This window comes from Ochotona princeps, chromosome 15 (genome assembly GCF_030435755.1).
Source record: "Ochotona princeps isolate mOchPri1 chromosome 15, mOchPri1.hap1, whole genome shotgun sequence".
NCBI classification, from domain to species: domain Eukaryota; kingdom Metazoa; phylum Chordata; class Mammalia; order Lagomorpha; family Ochotonidae; genus Ochotona; species Ochotona princeps.
Window position 1 is genome coordinate 6,653,463 of NC_080846.1, and position 18,759 is coordinate 6,672,221.

At 56.7% G+C, this 18,759-nt stretch overlaps 2 protein-coding genes across 3 annotated transcripts; one reads left to right on the forward strand and one right to left on the reverse strand.

Annotated features, from left to right (window-relative positions):
- Window positions 1-894: 894 nt before the first annotated feature.
- On the forward strand, window positions 895-8,899 carry ANKRD54 (ankyrin repeat domain 54). 2 transcript variants are annotated; one of them, XM_058673064.1, is made up of 9 exons: window positions 1,159-1,309; window positions 1,408-1,473; window positions 3,642-3,689; window positions 5,300-5,398; window positions 6,607-6,678; window positions 7,145-7,192; window positions 7,273-7,397; window positions 7,566-7,673; window positions 7,794-8,899. In XM_058673064.1, the coding sequence occupies exons 1-9, from the start codon at window positions 1,291-1,293 to the stop codon at window positions 7,866-7,868; spliced, it is 660 nt and encodes a 219-aa protein (XP_058529047.1). In that variant the 5' UTR covers window positions 1,159-1,290; the 3' UTR covers window positions 7,869-8,899. The 2 variants fall into 2 exon arrangements, with proteins under 2 accessions (XP_004589573.1, XP_058529047.1); XM_004589516.3 differs by having other exon boundaries at window positions 895-1,473.
- A 6,422-nt stretch (window positions 8,900-15,321) lies between these two features.
- On the reverse strand, window positions 15,322-17,137 carry GALR3 (galanin receptor 3). Its single transcript, XM_004589758.2, has 2 exons — window positions 16,728-17,137; window positions 15,322-16,094 (listed from the first exon to the last, which is right to left on the reverse strand). Exons 1-2 carry the CDS (start codon window positions 17,084-17,086, stop codon window positions 15,326-15,328), a joined length of 1,128 nt encoding a protein of 375 aa, XP_004589815.2. The 5' UTR covers window positions 17,087-17,137; the 3' UTR covers window positions 15,322-15,325.
- Between the last annotated feature and the right edge of the window lie 1,622 nt (window positions 17,138-18,759).

Consider the following 18,759-nt stretch of genomic DNA (forward strand, 5'->3'; position numbering starts at 1 on the left):
TAGTGGAGAGCCTCAGGCAGCCTCAGCTGTCCAGCTCTGCATCCTTGCCTGACGTCCATTGCCGCTCAGTGCCTCAATTTTCCCATCCACAGCAGGCACGGTAGCGAACATCTGCACCGAGGCTCTTAGGAGGGAGAAGCCAATTATAGGACATGTATCAGGGAGCTGGGACGTGTCCCACTCATTTCTGTGTGCCAGCCTAGGGACAGCCCTTCCCCCCGTATGGCACAGGTGTGAAGCCAGAGGGTGGACAGTGCTGCAGAGACCAGCACTTCTTGCTGGACACAAAAAGGGTCCCAAGAGCGTTTGTCCTCTGACAGCAGCGCATTGCATGTGACACACGGACCTTCGTGCCCAGCTTCTAGAAGTGTCTATGGGCTGTTCTGTCAGGACATGGTCCACGCCTGACAGCACACTTCCCGTTTTCAGGGCCCGTTTTTCGGTGCCGAATGCAGTGACCAGCCCTTGGCCTTGACCGCACCTAAGACATATTTTACTTGAAGTAGATCAGGGATTGATGCGGGGGGTGGTGACGGACATAACCAAATACAAGGAAATTTGCATTTAGAAACGTGTTCATAGTTTGTGGTAATACCGTAATATCTCAAAGTTTCACCACACTTCCCCTATCCTGCTTACATTATGCACTTGTGGGAAGTCTCTTTCCATTCGTTTATATATATTAATATAAATATATATATATGTATCTCGAGAAGAGTGTGGCTTCCTCATTTTTCTTTGTGATTGGTTGAGGCATCTGCCCGTTATGTTCATCACGCTGGGGGATGGGAATAGAGAGAAGAAAGCGATTTAAACTCAGCTTTTATTGGCTCCGGTAGTGACGTCTGGCGAAAGACCTTGGGCATCTCTAATTTCGGATTGGTTATTACGTCCGCCACTCACGCTGCCGGGAACTCTGTCCAATCCTCTTATTCGTACCAGTTTCCCTTCCCGATTGACTTCTGGGAGTTTCGGCTAAGGCGTTGTCATTGGTCACCAGACGGCCAGATCTCGCCCACGCCCGACGGTAGGCTGTAAGCCCGGCCCCCCAGGCGAGTGACTGACTGTGAAGCTCGGGGCGGAAGGAAGTGGATCCGATCCTGTGTCGGTCAGGAACGAGGCTGCGGCGGCCAGACCGGCGCCGAGCTGTTGCCATGGCAGCTGCCGCCGGGGGCGCGGACGAGGAGCCGCGCTCGGGCCGCTCGAGCTCGGAGGGCGAGTGTGCGGTGGCGCCGGAGCCCCTGACGGGCGGTGTAGGCCTCCTGTCCTTCGTGGGGTCTGCGCTGGGAGATGGCCCACGTCTCGAGTTCCGGCCGGCCGGCGGGTCCCAGTCCCCGGTGCGCTACCTGCACGTCGTGTGGCAGGAGGATGCTGAGCCGCGCGGCGAGCTGCGCTGCAAGATGCCCGCCGGCCGGCTGCGACGAGCCGCCAGGGCCCACCGGCGCTTCGGGCCCATGGGCAAGGAGACACACGGTGAGACGCGCGGGGTGGAGCGCGGCGGGGCGCGGTGAGCCTGCTGGCGTCGTGCGGGCCACCCTGGAACCCGCGCCCCGCTGGGTTCTTGGGTCTCGTTTTAACAACCTTTCCACATGTAGTTGCTGTGCGTCCTGCATGTTTCAAAGCACCAATTTCTTTTCACTGAGTTATTCCTGAATCTTCACACTCTGGGCGCTTCTTAGTAGCTGGTGAACTGAGAATTCCTAATCGGATCCAGTGCTTTCAGTGTATCCAGGAGCAACCCTTGTCACCCTTGGGTTTGCCATCTGTAAAATGGACACAGCGCCCGCCTTACAAGGGTGTGACAGGAAGACCATGAGACCCCCGCCATTTTAGACCCACAGCTGCCTTAAACAGTTGTTTCCCTTAGGTTTCATTTCCCTGTAGTTTCAGTTGTGATTTGATTTTTGTAAATCTCGAGCTCATTTTAGTTCCCTGACAGCCCTATCCACCAATCCCTTGTGACCCATATCCCTGGCCCCGCCTACCACCATGTCTACCTATCCCCGCCACCCTCTACTGCTAGTACCTGCCCCTATACTAGAAAAAGCACACTCCCTATTCTGGCTGCTCCTGGTTCTCCTCTTCTCCGTGTCCCACTGCACAAATAAAGACCTGTGTGTCCGCTGTGTCTGGTGCTTGGGTTTGGGCGCTATTTCCTACCACCAAGTGAACGGGCTCCTGCATCCACATGGGAGACCCAAAAGAGGCTCCTGGCTCCCAGCTTCAGTTCTGCCCAGCTCCCGCTGTTGTGGCCATTTGAGAAGTTGAACCAGCGGACGAAGGAACTCTGTCCCTGCTTCTCTTTTTTTTTTTTTTTTAATTTATTTATTTTTACTGCAAAGTCAGATATTTATATAGAGAGGAGGAGAGACAGAGAGGAAGATCTTAGGTCCAATGATTCAACCCCAAGTGACTGCAATGACTGGAGCTGTGTCAATCTGAAGCCAGAATCCAGAAACTCTTCTGGGTCTCCCACATGGGTGCAGGATCCCAAGGCTTTGGGCCGTCCTCCACTGCTTTCCCAGGCCACAAGCAGGGAGCTGGATGGGAAGTGGAGCTGCCGGAATTAGAACTGGCGTCCATATGGAATCCCGGTGCGTTCAAGGCGAGGACTTTAGTCACTAGGCCACGGCGCCAGGCCCTCCTGCTTCTCTTTCTGTAGTTCTTCCTTTCAAGTAAAAATAAATCTTTAAAAACAACAACAACAAAAGTTTGAGACCTTGAAAATGCTGTATAGACGATGAAGTAGAGAAGTATCTGGCCTGGCATTGCTGGGTGGGATGCAGGGCTGCTTGTCCAGCTCTGGTCCTGGGGCCGCATCCCTGCAGCAGTGGTGATTGGGAGACCACAGGGACGGCTCGAGGATCTGGAAGTCTTGCCACTGAGAGGTCTGGACTAAGTTCAGGAAGAAGCAGAGAAAGATCTGTGGTGGTTCACTGCTCAAGTGGCTGCAATGGTCTACTTTCAGCCCATCTCAGCCCGGAGCTTCAGGGTCCCAAGGCTTTGGGCCGTCCTCTACTGCTTTCCCAGGCCACAAGCAGGGAGCTGGATGGGAAGTGGAGCAGCTGGCAGACGAACTGACAACCATATAAGATCCCGGTGTGTGCAAAGTGAGGATTTAGTCACTGAGCCTTGGGGCTAGGTCCCGGAAATACATTTCTTCTCAGGAATTACAAAATTCAGATGATCAACCTGATGGCCTAATTGTAAATAGTCTATTTGAGGCCAACCTTTTTTGGAGGCAAATGCAAGTGTAGGATGGTCTGTTGATGGAAGCAGCCTGCAGAGTCTCCACATGCAACAGCTCATTTTGTCCTCAGAGCCGCTCAGCTGGCACAGCCACTCCGCCTCCTTTACTGATGATAGGCCTCAGGGGTTAGCTTGCTCTGTGCTGCCAGCCATCAGAAGGGACAGAGACGAGGTCTGGCTCCCCGAGTTGGGCCAGTTGGCTGAAGAATATGGGTTTAGGGACAGTAGATCCTGTCTACACACCTGCCTGTTCCCAGGGTAGTGCCGCTCATGTCCTGACCCCTTGTTTGAAACCGTGAGAGCCCTGTGGTTGAGGGGTGGGTCACCCAAGATGCTGTCCTGTCTTCATTTTGTCATAGCGGTTTCCTAAGTGACATCTGTACTCTCCACAGCACTGAAGAGGCTGAGGGACTCTGCCAACGCCAATGATGTAGAAACAGGTGAGTAAGCACCAGCGGCGCCGGGGCTGGTAAAGGAGGGAACAAGCCAGGTCAGTGACACCTGGGAAGACCAGCGACCCACTGCCCTGATCACCACCCCCTGCCCAGAGCTGACCCGTTACTTCCTATAGGCACCTTGCAGAGGTCACACTGGGACAGATCCTGTACCCTGCCCACGGGCTCACCTTTCACCTGCTGCTGCCAATGGCAGAGCATTCCTCACTCTTTGGGCTCCCTGGTGTTGACCCTGTGTCTGCTGCCAGGTCCCTGGCACCCAGCACGGTTCCCTTGTGCTAGCCCTATGTATGATGTTAGGTCGCTGGCACCTAGCACGACGTCACCAAAGGGTCGGACATTCCACTTGAATCTTCCTATTGGTGGTACCTTGACTGTGGTGAGAATGGGCCCAGGGCCACCACCTGCTGCTTGGTGAGGACAAGCAACTGGCACAATGCTGAACTGGTGGCACCTGACTCTGACCAGGACTCTGCTGGCTGAGTCCTCCTTCTTGCTCTCTAGCCCTCATTGGTGGCTGGGGTGGTGGCAGACAGCAAGGACAACTTAGACGACCGTTTTCTTCATCCAAGAACAGCCTTCAATTTCTTTATTTTTTTAATTTTTTAAGATAATTTTTATTTGTAGTTCAGATTTACAGAGAGAAGGAGAAACTGAAAGATCTTCCATCTGCTAATTCACTCCCCAAATGACCACGAAGTCCAGAGCTGAGCTGTCCTACTTGTGCGTCTCCCACATGGGTACAGGGTCTAATGACTATGGGCTGTCCTCGACTGCTTTCCCAGGCCACAAGCAGGGAGCTGGATGAGAAGTGGGAGCAGAAGAGATAGAAATTGGCACCGATAGGAATCCTGGTGCATGCAGATGGAGACATTAGCCGCTAGGCTACTGTGCCAGGCCCTAAGTACTTATTTGTGTTTGTGACACTTGGGTTGGGCCAAGCTGAGGCCCGTGGCTCAGGAGCTCCAATCAAGGTCCCTGGGAAGAGACGAAAGTGGTCCTGGCTGTAAATGATGATGTTGGTGGGCAGCAATTTGGTGCACTCAGGCTGAACGTGACCATTAGTGCATAATGCCGGCCATCTTCCTGCCTCTGTGGCTTTCAGTAGGGGAATGTGCGTCTATTCCTCATCCTAGTGGCACTCAGGGGTGGCAGGACTGCGCTGATGGCCACTCCCCGGGGCAGGGGCAGTGGCTGGGGAACTGGGCTCCATGTCTAGGCCTTTACTCTCCCCTCCTGCTCTCCCTGCTGTGGACAGTGTGTTTATACAGGGCCTGTGCACTGTCCCCAAGGAGCAGAGTCAGACTCAAGAGTTAAGACAGGCATTTGGGTGACCGAGTCCATGTGGGGGTCTGTGTGACTCAAATGGCCTCATCATGAGGGCCAGGAGTCCCCAGTGACTTTCTGTCCCTACAAAGATCAGGGACCTCGGGCCACGCCCTTGGGCAGGACAGCCCTGTCACCAGGCAGCCAGCCCTCAGGAGGGGCCAGCTCTCAGCCACCTGCAGGGCTTGCAGCTGGGCTAACCCTGCCGCCTGTCCTGCCCTCCCTCTCTACCACCTTGTGCCTTGTGCCTTGTGCCTTGGTGAGGCCAGTGCAGCAGCTGCTGGAAGATGGCACGGACCCCTGTGCAGCCGACGACAAGGGACGCACAGCTCTCCACTTTGCCTCCTGCAATGGCAATGACCAGATCGGTAAGTCTTTGGGGGTTGGATTATGCGAGACGTTGCACCCACATGGCCTCCAGTTGCCGAACTGCCAGAGCTGGCACCCAACTGAACTGCCCTGCACCCTCCCTCAGCTTGTGCAGCTGGTACTGCCAGGTATGGGAAGCAGGGAGCTGCAGCTTGGGGAGACCCCGGAGGGACACAGCCCAGGCCTTGAAGTTAAACTTTGTGACCTAGCTTCTAAACCGTGACTCTCTGTGTGTGTTTGTGTATGTGCGTGTGTGTGTGTGTGTGTGTGTGTGTGTGTGTATGCCTGTGTGTGCAAACTGGCTGGGGCGGGGGGAACTGCCACCAGATTAGGATGGTGAATGCCTCTCAGGCTGTCCCCTTGCACGTGTGGTGTGACCTACCTGTGGAGGTCACCTCAGTGGAAGCCCTCCTGCCTCCTTGTGTGCTCCATTGCACATGCTCTGTTCCTCCACTGCTGTGTCTGTGGGCACCATGCTTGGGTCTCCCCGAGTTTGCCTTTTGCTGTGCTGGTCCCCACATGAGGTGACACACCCCTTGTCCCATCCTGCTGATGAGGGACATTTACATCATTTCCTGGATTCAGCCTTTACCAGGCCATTCCATGACTCACCTGTAGGAGGCGAAGCGCGGTGTGAGCTGCCAAGGCATGCCTGTAGCTGTAGCAGGTGCCACCAGCCTGTCTCCCAAAGTAGCTGGGAAGCTGAGAGACACACCCTCACCCAGCTTCTCTCTGGGTCTTTCTGGGTTAATAGCATCTCCTGATGGTTTCATTTGCATTTCCTAGGCAGAAACTGGCTTGTAGGCTGTGAATTTCTCTCGTGCGTGAAATGTCAGGTCAGGACTTTGGCCCGGCAAGCTGGCTCCTGTACCTCAGTACTGGGTGTTCTGGACACGGATGGCAGACCACGGGTTCTTGGTGTTCTTGGTGTTCTTGGTGTTCTTGGTGTTCCCTGAGTGTCACCTTTCAATTTATTTAAGGCCTTCATCCTTAGCAAGTGCAGCTTGCGGGCACGTGAGTGTGAGTGTGAGTGACAACTGGGGAAGCAGGGGTGGGTTTTGCCATGCATCATGTCCCACACTCTGAGCAAAGCTGCTGGCAAGGCCGGGTCCCTCATCGGACCTGGTGCTCAGCTCTCTCCCTCAGAGACAAATGGTGGGGGTGGACAGACACCCCTCACAGGCCCTCTTGGGATCCCTCCTTGCAGTGCAGCTGCTCCTGGACCACGGGGCCGACCCCAACCAGCGAGACGGGCTGGGGAACACTCCACTCCACCTGGGTAAGCACCTCAGAAGTCACTGGGGAACACTTGCTTGGCTTTCTGCCCCTGCACACTGTCACCATGTGTGGGGACAATCCAAGCCCCGAAGCAGTGCTCCTAGCAGCCTGTGTCCCTGACTTTCCCATCGTTTGGCAATCAGCTCTGCACTGGGCATTACTGCTTGGCAGCCACAGCTGGCTCAGTTACACCCTTCCCCGGGCAAGTATAACTTGAGGCCTGAGCTGGTTGTGGCCTCGCTGACTCACTATCACTCATATTGGGACAGGTGGCAGGCGAGCCTCAGGGTGCTCAACTGCACGGGAACGGAGGTAGAATCCTGGCCAGCTGCTGCCCTGCTGACTACTGCTCAAGGGGCAGAACTTGGCACAGGCATGCTCAGAGACCCAGCCCTGCCCTGCCCCAGCGTGAGGACACAGGGCCAAGACCATGGTCACTGAGCTCTCCCATCTGCTTTCTTCCTCAGCGGCCTGCACCAGCCATGTCCCCGTCATCACCACACTACTCCGAGGAGGTGGGTAGTCTTTTTGCTTTCCCGCCCCACCCCCGGTCTCTCCCCTGCTACCCAGGGTGCTCCTCTGCCTGCTCTCCCAGGGGCCCGTGTGGATGCCCTGGACCGCGCTGGCCGCACGCCCCTGCACCTGGCCAAGTCAAAGCTAAGCATCCTGCAGGAAGGCCACTCCCAGTGCCTGGAGGCCGTGCGGCTGGAGGTGAAGCAGGTGAGGAGTGCCAGACACCTGGTGAGCCCTTCACACAGCTGCCCTCCCCACCTCCTGCACACACCTGCCTCTGGCTCCTGGTATGGTTCCTGCCTGCATGGGCCTGGGGCCCTGTCGGCAGGGGCCCTGAGTGGCACCCAGGCAGCCTGGCTTGCACTCTCATTCCAGATCATCCACATGCTGCGGGAGTACCTGGAGCGCCTGGGGCGCCACGAGCAGCGTGAACGGCTCGATGACCTGTGCACCCGGCTACAGATGACCAGCACCAAGGAGCAGGTAGGCTGCGGCCTCGGGCTGCACCCTACATCCCACCCCCAGATGATTGGATATGTGACATTGGGTCGGTGAGTGAGTGTCCCTGGCACCCTAGTGCAGACCCCGGGTTCTGTTCCACAGGTGGATGAGGTGACTGACCTGCTAGCCAGCTTCACGTCGCTCAGTTTGCAGATGCAGAATATTGAAAAGAGGTAGCAAGAGGGGACCCTGCCGCTGCCCCTCCCTGTCCCCAGTGCTCTCATTACTAAGTGACAGCCCCGGGCCCAAGCCCAGGGAACTGCCCTTGTAGGGCCAGAACCTTTGTCCCCACATGCTGGGGGACAGAAGCATGATTTCCAGGACCTCAGAACTGAGCTCACCCCATCCCACCGCCGCACACCCCACCCCTGCTCTCCATCCTCTCTGTGAGCTGGGACCATTATCCCCCACCTGCTTGTCCGGCTCCTGCAGCATCGGACTAGTCTCTGAAGCCACACTTGGGTCCTGGGTGACTTGTGACATGCTGTGTCCCAGTGGGCCTCACACACCTCATAGCATCCCAAGAGCTGTCTCTCTCTTCCTTCCCCACAATAGAACTGTTGTAGTCCACACAACACAGGCTTAGGGTAAACCAAAGACAGCCACCAGGGCCTCCCGGTTGGCCCTAGGCCTGTCACCAACGCCAACACTGAGGCTCGTCCCCTGACCCTGTAGGAGTTTCTGTGTTTGTAAAGGGAGGGTTGGCAGTGCCCAGGCCCTGCCAAACCCAATGCAGCCTCTTGCCCCTTTCTTCCCAGCCCCTGACCCCCAGGGACTGTGACGGTTGGCAGCCAAGGGACAGGAGGCAGAGAGTGGTCTCTGAATGTCCATTAGGAGTTCCAGGGTATGTGACCCTGGCCGAAGTTGGTGGAGGGACTCTAGCTGTGGATGTCCCTGAGGTACAGGGCCCCAGGTGTTCGGATGGGCCGTGCAGTCACCAGGGTCCCATGGAGGGAAGCAGGAGATGGGTGAGGAAAGAGGAGTAGGCTGATTATCGGAAGCAAGAAACAGATATCGCTGCTGGAAGGGGCCGCGAGCCAAGGAGTGCAGGCTGCCTCCATGAGCCAGGAGAGGCAGAGAAACAATCGGCTCTGGCCCCACAGATCCAGAAGAAGCTGACCCTGCTGCCATTTGGACTACAGCCCTTTGAGAGTGCTTCCAAAATTCTGCCCTCCAGAGCTGTAAAAAAATAAAGCTGCGTTCGGGCACCCAGCTGTGGTCATTGCCTCAGTGCACATGCTGCCAGAGTGAGCACAGTTATGGTCCCTGGGAGACGAGCCTGGTGGGGAAGGTGGGAGACTGAAGGCAGAGATGAAAGCTTTGGTCCTCCCAGGAATGGCCACCCCAGTCTGCAGGCACAGCAGCTCCCCTTGCTGTAGGCAGGGTCACTGGGGCGGGGGTCTGGGCTCTGGCTGCAAGGGAGGCCAAAGGGAAGCCTGAACCTGGCCTGCCGCTCTTTCCTGGGGAGATCTCCGACTGCAGACCTCACAGATGACCAGTCTCCTTGGAGACGCGTGCTGCCCTGCCTCAAGCACCTCATTAGAGACCCCAGCTGCCTGCGGAGGACAGCATGGCCCTCAGCTCTCAGTTCGCTGGGACTCAGATCCAAACTACAGAAGCATTTTTCTTTTAACATTTATTTATTTTTATTGGAAAGGTAAATTTTTTCACAGAGAGGAGAGACAGATTTTTCTATCTGCTTATTCAGTCTCTTAAGTGGCCATAAAGGCAAGAGCTGAGCTGATCCAAAGCCAGGAGCTTCTTCCAGGTCTTCCATGCAGGTACAGTGTCCTGAGGCAGTGCCTGCTGCCTCAGCAGGAAGTTGATCAGCAATGGAGCTGGGACTGGCACCCTGGCACACTAGTGTGGGATGTGAGCAGCCCAAGCAGCCATTCACCCAGATCTGAATTCAACCCATGGAGCTGGTACCTTTTGTGGGTATGAGATTCAGACCTTGGGCTGCCCCCAGGTCCTATGGGAATGGGGCCAAGCCTGCCAGGACTGCAAGGATGGTGAGGGGATGGAGGTCCTGAAGCTACTGCCAGTGGCAGGGGTGCTGAGTGCGGGACGGATGCAGGGGTGCAGCAGGCAGGACACTTCTCTCCCTTCCTTCCTCACCCAGGTCACTCTTTTTTTTTTTAAGATTTATTTATTTTTATTGCAAAGCTAGATATACAGAGAGGAGGAGAGAGAACCTCTTCCAGGTCTCTCACGCGGGTGCAGGGTCCCAAGACCTTGGGCCATCCTCAGCTGCTTTCCCAGGCCACAAGCAGGGAGCTGGATGGGAAGTGGAGCTGCCGGGATTAGAACGTACCCATAGTGGATCCCGGCGCATTCAAGGCGAGGACTTCAGCTGCTAGGCCACGCCACCAGGCCCCTCCCCAGGTCACACTTGACTCCCTCCAGGTGAGCCTGCCCACTTCCCACCCAGGGGACCTTTGAGCTTGTTCTCTTGCAGGATCCTGCTGGGGCCTGAGCCCCAACACAACTTGCTTCCTCTGGGGAGTCTAGAGCCATGGAGGTTCAGGATCAGGAGGGAGGGGGCCACTCCTCTTGGCACCTGCTCCCTTGGGCCTCCCCACCCCATTCCGGGCTGGAAGGGGTGGCGGGTGAGGGGGGAGATCACCCAGGAGAGACAGTTGAGGCAATATTTCTCAACCTCTGTTGCCAGTGAACAGGTCCCGCGGTTGTGGTGTGGGGGTCTGTGCCCTCAAGTATGTGTGCCTGTCTGAGCCAAAGGGCCACACACAAAGCTGAGGGGCCAGTGGCTGGGATCTCCTGGGCATCCAGAGGCCCCATGGATTCTCTTGGGTCTGTCACTCACTGGGATGGCAGCCTTGTGTCAGCAGAGCAGGGCACGCTGGGGTGACTACCATGTGTGCATGTGTGGAAAGCTAATGCTGGCACTAACTTGCTGATGCCTCTCAGGCCTCCTCCCTCCCAGACCCTCTGGGGCTGGAAGGGGGCATCTCCTGGAACAGCCCCCACCACTCCTAGAATCTACAGACTAACTCCCTCTCTGGCCATCTAGATGGTAAACAAGTACCAGACAAAGGAAGGTGGCTTGCAGGTCAGTCTTCAAACCCCTGCCAGGCAGCCAGCTCGTTGGCCTCACCCCATTTCCAGCCTCAATACAGACTTCCTGTCTAAAGAGCCAGCCAGAGAAATGGGGCCCCAGACACAGGAGTGAGTGGGCTGTGGGTTGGCTGGAGTGGGCTGGGGGCAGGAGTGCAAGCATGGCAGAAGCTATTCTCACGGGTGGCAGACTGGTGGGAGGCGAAGCGGTCACTGACAGTGGGCGGGCCAGGGGCGGCAGGAAAAAGAAATGCACATTTGGGATTTCACTCTCAGTGCCAAGATCCTTTGTTTCTGACTGAACATGTTAGCTGAGCGATTAAGACATGCCCTCAGCACACAGAGTGGTCCCTGGGTTCAATTCCCAGCTCTGGTTGATGCAGACCCTGGGAGGCAGTAATGGGGTACGGGATGTGTTGTTCAAGGTCAGACTGGTCCAAGCAGGTGCCCCTGTAGTCAGGGTTAGTGTCTCCCAAAGCACAGGATCCCAGGCGCTCCTGGGACACAGTTGTTGGGAACAGGGACTCTTCCTGAGTAGATGCCTCTGTGACCAGCTCACACCTGAATCCCTGGGGCAAGGATGACAGACCAACAGCAGATGATGGAGCTGGACTGGTTCCACAGTGGGCTTTGCTGAATGGGCAGAGGAGAGTTCAGGCTGAGCCAGTCCTGAGGGGCTGGAGGACAGGGATGGGGTGACTGAGGGCCAGAAGGAGGGAAAGTCAGGCTGGAGGTTTTATAGTTTTTGTTTTTGTTTATTTCTTTTTTTTTTTTTTTAAAGATTTATTTTATTTTTATTACAAAGTCAGATATACTGAGAGGAGGAGAGACAGAGAGGAAGTGGAGCTGCCGGGATTAGAACCAGCGGCCATATGGGATCAAGGCGAGGACCTTAGCCACTAGGCCACGCTGCCGAGCCCGTTTATTTATTTTCAAAGATTTATTTATTTTTATTGCAAAGTCAGATATACAGAGAAAGGAGACAAAGAGGAAAACCTCTCGTTAGATGATTCATTCCCCAAGGGACCGCAAGAGCCGGTGCTGAGCTAATCCAAAGCCAGGAGCCAGGAACTTCCTCCCGGTCTCCCACGTGAGTGCAGGAACCCAAGGCTTTGGGTCGTCCTCAATTGCCTTCCCAGAACACAAGCAGGGAGCTGGATGGGAAGTGGGGCCACCAGGGATAGAACTGGCGCCCATATGGGATCCTGGCGGGTTCAAGGCGAGGACTTTAACTGCTAGGCCACCACGCCAGGCCTGATTGTATTGATTTTTATTGGAAAGGTAGACATACAGAGAGGGAAGGACACAAAGATCTTGCATTCATGCATTGGTTCACTCCCCAAGAGGTCGCAACAGATTCAGCTGAGCTGATCTGGAGTCAGGAGCTTCTTCCAGGTCTCCCATGCAAGTGCAGGGTCCCAAGGCTTTGGGCTGTCCTCTACTGCTTTCCCAGGCCACAAGCAGGGAGCTGGATGGGAAGCGCAGCAACTGGGACACAAACTAGTGCCGATATGGGATCCTAGGCATGCAAGGCAAGGACTTTGGCCACTAGGCTACCACGCTGGAGTACTCTTGAGGTCTGAAGGTTTGCCAAGCCAGTCAGTCAGTTAGCTAGCCAGCCAGTCAGAAACCAAGCCAGATGTGTCCTTGGTGCAGAGCAAGCACCGGGGAGCTCAGGCTGGAGACGTAGCCTCAGGCTTGGGCCAGGTGCCAGGGAATGCTGGCATGGGAGGGATCCTTTTTCCATCCCCTTGGAAAGCCTGTTCCCCAGCCTACTGCAGGTGCTGAGCCCGAGCAAGGGTCAGGCAGCCGGATGATGCCTGAGGCCATCCCAACTGCCCTCATGTACCCAGGCCACTGCCCACATCAGCACCACAGCCACCCAGAGCCAGAAAAGCCCAGGTTGAGTCTCCTGCTCAACCTCCACCCTCAGACTCTGCCCACTCTCCCTACCCCAGCCTGGGCTGCTTGACTGGTCACCAAGCTGGGGTTCCCTTAAGCCACAAAACACTTTGGCACCTGCTTATCCAGTGCCCCAGACCACATGCCGCTTTGGTTGCAGCCAGTGACTGGCGACTGAGCCTGCCTTAGGGCTGAAGAACAGATGTTCATTAATACGGAGCCTCAGGCAGCTAATTGGTGTGTATTTCTCCAGGTCCACACCTCCACCTTCACAGATGAGGCTGTTGCTGAGAGCCAAGGGCAGGAGAAGCCTTGACTCTCACTTCAACTTCCCTCCCCTGGGCAGAGGGGCAGTTCTGGCATGGTCACTTCCCAGGCGGGTAAGAGAGGTCACATTCTTGACATATTCAAGGGGCCAGCACTGTGACCTAATAGCTAAAGCCACCACCTGCAACATCTCCATTCTGTAGGGGTGCCGGTTCCAATCCAGCTCCCTGCTAATGTGTCTGGGAAAGCAACAGAGGATGGCCCAGATATTTGGGCCTCTGCATCCATGTGAGAGATCTATAAGAAGCTCCTGGCTCCTGGTCTAGCCCAGATCATTGAGGCCTTTTGAGGAGTGTTAGCCAGTGGATGGAAGAACTCTCTGTCTATGTCTCTCCCTCTAACTCTTTTTTTTTTAAGACTTATTTTGTTTTTATTGCAAAGTCAGATATAAAGAGAGAAGGAGAGACAGAGAGGAAGATCTTCCATCCGATGATTCACTCCCCAAGTGACCGCAACGGCTGGTGCTGTGCTGAGCCTAAGCCAGGAGCTGTTCCAGGGTCCCAAGGCTTTGGGCTGTCCTGAACTGCTTTCCCAGGCCACAAGGAGGGAGCTGGAACTGAAAGGAAAATGGAGCATCCGGAATATGAACTTGCACCCATATGAGGTGCATGCAAGGTGAGGACTTTAACCACTAGGTTACCACGCTGGGCCCTCTAACTCTACCTTTCAAATAAATACATTTCTTTTAAAAGGAAGAGGGTAGTGTTGTGACATAGCAACAGCCTGTGACACTGGTATTCCATATGGGTGCCTGTTCTATTCCTGGCCACTCTACTTCCAATCCAGCTTCCTGCTAATGCACCTGGGAGAGCAGGGGCTTGGGGTGGGGGTGATGGTCCAAGTTCTGGGATCTCATTTGCTTCAGCGTTTGTACATGCACATACTTTCCCAGGCTGCTGAAAGTGTGAGCAGCAGCCACACTGGGCTGCTAGACAGGAAGCACCCTCACTGTGGTATGCTGAGCTGGCCATGGGGACCTGGACAGCGAAGTAGACATAGCATAGGGAGCCTGTGTTGGTCCTGCAGGGTTTCTGCCAACTGGCCTCTGTCTCCTGCTGTCACACCCCTGGGTCTATGGCAGGTGGCAGGCAGCTAGGTGAACTGGCCCAAACTGACCTCCCCCAGAGCATCCAGCAGCTGAGAGGACATGGAGAGTGCAGAGTTAACACTCATTATTGATGTGTGGGGAGGGAGGCAGGTGGCTGGCGCTAAAACCATGGAGGTCAGTTTATTGGTTTATTAGTCCATTTCTGCAGCCATCGATGTCCACAGCCAGTTGTGTGTGGGATTAGGGCAAGTGGGGGAGGCCACACAGCAGCTGGGGCCACTGGCAGACCAGACCATGTGTGGCTTGGCGTGTCTTCCAAGCCAAGAGTCCCATGTGGCTGAGGGAGGATCAAGAAGTGTGGGGCCAGGACATGCATCTGCTGGCCTGAGGACTGACTGCCACAGGGAAGGGTCTGGGAACCCTCCAAAGTTCCTAAGGGATCCCATGGGAGGGGGGAGCTGTGGGTCTGGAGAAGGGTCTCAGGAAGAAGCAGGAGAACCTGTGGGAACCATGGAAACAGAGAGATGGAAAAGGACCCAGACAAAATTTAAACAGCCATGGGCGCAGCAGGCATGGTGGTCAAGTGGCTGCTTGAGACACCTGCATCCCAGGACAGAGGGACTGTGTTCAGCTCCCACTGCCCTCTTCATTCTGACTTCCTGCCAGTGCACACCCTGAAGAGGCCACAGGTGATGGCTCTGGTGGGTGGATCCTAGTCACCCACATGAAAGATCCGATCCTGGCTCCTGGCTTCCGCCTGCTCCAGTATTTGGGCCAGGCAAGCATTTGAGGATAAACTAGCAGACAGAAGATCCCTCTTTCAAAATATATATATATATACACACACATATAATTTTATATATAGTACATACAGACCTGGGTACAGCTATGTGACCACGGATAGGTCCCCAAACCCTTCTGACCCTTTATTCCAATAAAATCTGGTTTAACATGGCCACTTTGCAACCTCTCTTCACGGTTGAAGGACTCAGCACCACGTGGGACCGACAGCGAGCTCTGAACTCTTTTGGCTCTTAGCTGCTCATTGCAACTCACCTAGAACAGGCCTTTGGACCTTAACAGGCGGTTGGAAGCTGGGTGAAGGAAGCGAGCCCAGGAGGTGGCCTGGGAGAAAGTTGAGGGACCGCCCTCCCTCCTGCCTCCCGCCAGCCCAGGGGGGTTTGGAGGGGAGCATCCTTGGGGCTCCACGGGCACCCTGTCCCTTGAGGCGAGGGACGGACAAACAGACACATCCTGCAGTTGTCCAAGCGGGCAAGGTTTATTAGGATCTCGGGGCAGGCAGGGCGCGTCCAGGCTCTCCGCCTCTGGCCAGCTCCCAGCCCCAGCCGCCTGGCGCCTGTAGCCTCCCACGAGATTGGGGGTCTGCAGGGCAACTGGGAGGAGCCAAGGCCGCGGGGCGGACGCGCCGGAGAGCATGGCGGGCTGCCGGTGGACAGCGCGACTGGTGGTGCTGGTGGTGGTGGTGGCGGCGGCTGCAGGGCCAGAGCCGGCGGAGGCGAGCACGAAAGTGGCGCGAGGCGAGGGCGTAGACGAGCGGGTTGAGGCAGGAGTTGGCGTAGGCGAGGCAGTGTGAGGCCAGGCGGCAGGCGTAGGTTGCCGGGCTGAAGGCGAAGCGTCCGTACCAGAAGCAGAGGATGAGTGCATGATGCGGGCCCCAGCAAAGTGCGTAGAGTGCGGCCACGGCCAGCATGGCGCGGCCCGCGGCCCGTCGCCGTGCCTCGGCCGCCGCCGCGCCCGCGGGGCCTACAGCGGCCCACAGGAAGCGCAGCGTGCGCCCGTAGGCCAGGCTCACCACGGCCACCGGCAGCAGGTAGCCGGCCGCGAAGGTGGCCACGTCGAGGGCGCGCCTGCGCGCGTCCTCCCAGGCTGGCACGCAGAGCTCGAGCGCGCCATAGCGCACGGTGCCATAGTAGCTGAGGTAGGGCGCCGAGAAGAGCGCCGCCAGTAGCCACACGAGACCCATGGCGGCGCGAGCGTTGCGCGGCGTACGCAGGGCCCGTGAGCGCAGTGGATGGCGCACAGCCAGGTACCTGCGGAGCAGCGATTGGGCACCTGGTCAGCGCGGTGGCGGGAAGCGCCCTTCCCAGCGCCAGTGACCAGTTGCTCTCACGCACCTGCGGCCCCATGGGATGGTGCTGGTGGTGAGGACTAAGGGTGTTAAGCACTGGTCGTGTGCCTGGAGCAGTATCTACCCAGCTCCTAGCAGCGGTCGAATCGCTGTTGGATGCTGATAGACTTATTTTACAAGGAAGTCAAAGGAAGCTCAGAGAGAAGTGACTTGCCTAGACAAAGTCATGGGTTGAGGAGGCAATTGGGTTGGAGCCATGGAGGCAGGTGTGAGTGTAACCTAGCGCTGATGGGATAAAACACCTCATGGTTGCATTCCAGAATGTTCCTTTATGGAACACCTGCCCGGTGCCTGGCCCTGTGCTGATGCCTGAGACACAAAGACACCTTCTGGAAGCTTCTAGTGGTGGGGAGGGAAGGCAGGAGAGCCCCTCTCCAAAACATGCCCTGCAGGTGCCCAGAAGCTGACTTCAAGGGCCATAGGGTCCCCCTCTTCACACACCCTTTCCCTTCTGTCCCCCCTTCTCTGCTTCCTTAGGCCAGTGACAACCTGTCCGTGCCTTCCTCCCCCGCCCTGGCCCCAAGGCACAGCGCACCTGTCCACCGAGACGGCGGCCAGTGTGAAGCTGCTGGCATACATGGTGAGGTAGATGAGCAGGTGCACAGCCTTACAGACGAGCGCCCCGAAGAGCCAGGCATCCAGTGTGTAGATAGTGGCCTGGAAGGGCACGCAGCATAGGATGAAGCAGAGGTCGGCCACGGCCAGGTTGAGGATGAACAGATCTGTACTGGTGCCCGGCTCCTGCCAGGCGCTCAGGCCGGGCTGTAGCAGCACTGCCAGCACCAGCCCATTGCCCACCGTGCCCAGGAGGAAGATGAGGGCGAAGACCACGGGCACCGCCACAGCCCCCACACTCCCTGGGTTCTCCAGCGACATGTTCTGGGCGTCAGCCATATCCCCATCAGATGGGTACCTGGGGGAGAGAAACTGGAGCCCTCAAGCAGGTGCACTTGGTTTCCCTCCCCTACTGGCTGCCAGCCCCGGTCTGGCCAGGTATCCCCAGCTCATGGGAGGGAAGAGGAAAGTCACACGTGAGCCCTTGCTGGTGTGTTGGGGGGTAGATGGGGTGTCTTGAGAGGCTGTCCCGGTTTCCTAGGCAACACCATCATACCCTGAGACTTGGGGGCTGCGTAGGTCCTTGTGGGACACCTTGAACACGAGAGGCAGGGGAAAATGCAGGCAACTGGGGGAGAGGCGACTCCACCACTAAGAGCTGCTTTATTTTCTGGAATTTTCAGTGGGGACTCAGCCCGGAATGACCCTTAAAAGCAGCTGCAAGACTTTTGTGACAAGCTGTGGCCTTAGCAAAGCACAGGGTGCCAGCCCTGTGTCAGGGCAGAGCCTAGTTTGGTGATAGTTCCTATGATGGCAAAGCTGGAAAACCCACGCAAGGGCCCCCACTCCTCTCTCACACATTGAGAACCTGAGGCCCAGAGAGAGCAGGCACATTGGGAGGGGCAGACCTGAGGCTGCCAGCCTCATTCCACCCTGGGCTGGAGGGCTAGTCTGAGGGACAGTAACAGGGGATGACTCGGGCAACCGTGTGTGTGTGTGTGTGTGTGTGTGTACACTGACAACTCATGTGCACCCTGACAACCCACGTGTGTGTGTGTGTGTGTGTGTGTGTGAACATGGGGCACCTGCACGCACCTGTGCCACACCTCACCCTGCCCCTCCCTGCAGCCCTCATCGGTTGCCACCTGTGGATCCCCTTGTCTGCCGGGGACTTCGGAGAAGAGTAGGGACAAGTTAGGGGCCTGGAGAGCCTAACAGTGAACAGGAAGGGAAGACAGTCTGCCCCCTCCACAGCACCCAGCATGCAGCCGGTCCTCTCCCCGCCTCCCCCGCAGGCACAGGGTGGGCCATACCTACCTCAGCCCAGGGCGCTGGGCCCCTGCTGGATGCTGGGTCGACTGGCTGGCTGGGGCTGCCTCCTGGCTCAGCTGCGAGGCTAAGCCGTGCTCTGTGCTTACTTCTTCTTAGCTCTGGAGAGCCCTCCTCCCCTCTGGCCTGCTCAGATGAGCCCACTCAGGCCCTCCTGCCACCGCCTCTGGGTTCCCGATTTCCCCTGGGGCAGAGCAGGGGAGGAGGCACACACTGCTCTCCTGCCTGGCTCCCCTCTGCCTCTGCGTAGCTGGCTGTCATTGATCTGGCTCTCAGAGATTGGCTTTGTGGTTAACCCTTGCGTATCTGCAGCCCAGCTCATCCCTAGCTCACCCACCTCTGCAGCCTGCAGCCTCTGCCCCATCCTCCGGGAGGCCAGCAGAGACACTGCCCAGTCTTGATTGGGGTTTTCGTTTTCGAGGTGGGGAAATCAGGATTTGTTTTTTGTTTGTTTTTTGTTAAAGATTTATTTTTATTACAAAGTCAGATATACAGAGCAGAGGAGAGATAGAGAGAAATATCATCCATCCAATGATTCACTTCCCAAGTGACCGCAACGGCCGGTGCTGCGCCGATCCAGAGCCGAGAACCAGGAACCTCTTCCAGGTCTCCCACGCGGGTACAGGGTCCCAAGGCTCTGGGCCATGCTCAACTGCTTTCCCAGGCCACAAGCAGGGAGCTGG

Coding starts and splice junctions, on each gene's coding strand:
- GALR3 (XM_004589758.2), bottom strand. CDS start 17,086: ATGGCTGACGCCCAGAACATGTCGCTGGAGAACCCAGGGAGTGTGGGG. Junction 16,095..16,727: donor GCCGCCGTCTCGGTGGACAG/GTGCGCTGTGCC, acceptor GCTGCTCCGCAG/GTACCTGGCTGTGCGCCATC.
- ANKRD54 (XM_004589516.3), top strand. CDS start 1,155: ATGGCAGCTGCCGCCGGGGGCGCGGACGAGGAGCCGCGCTCGGGCCGC. Junction 5,399..6,606: donor CAATGGCAATGACCAGATCG/GTAAGTCTTTGG, acceptor CCCTCCTTGCAG/TGCAGCTGCTCCTGGACCAC. Junction 7,398..7,565: donor TGCGGCTGGAGGTGAAGCAG/GTGAGGAGTGCC, acceptor CTCTCATTCCAG/ATCATCCACATGCTGCGGGA.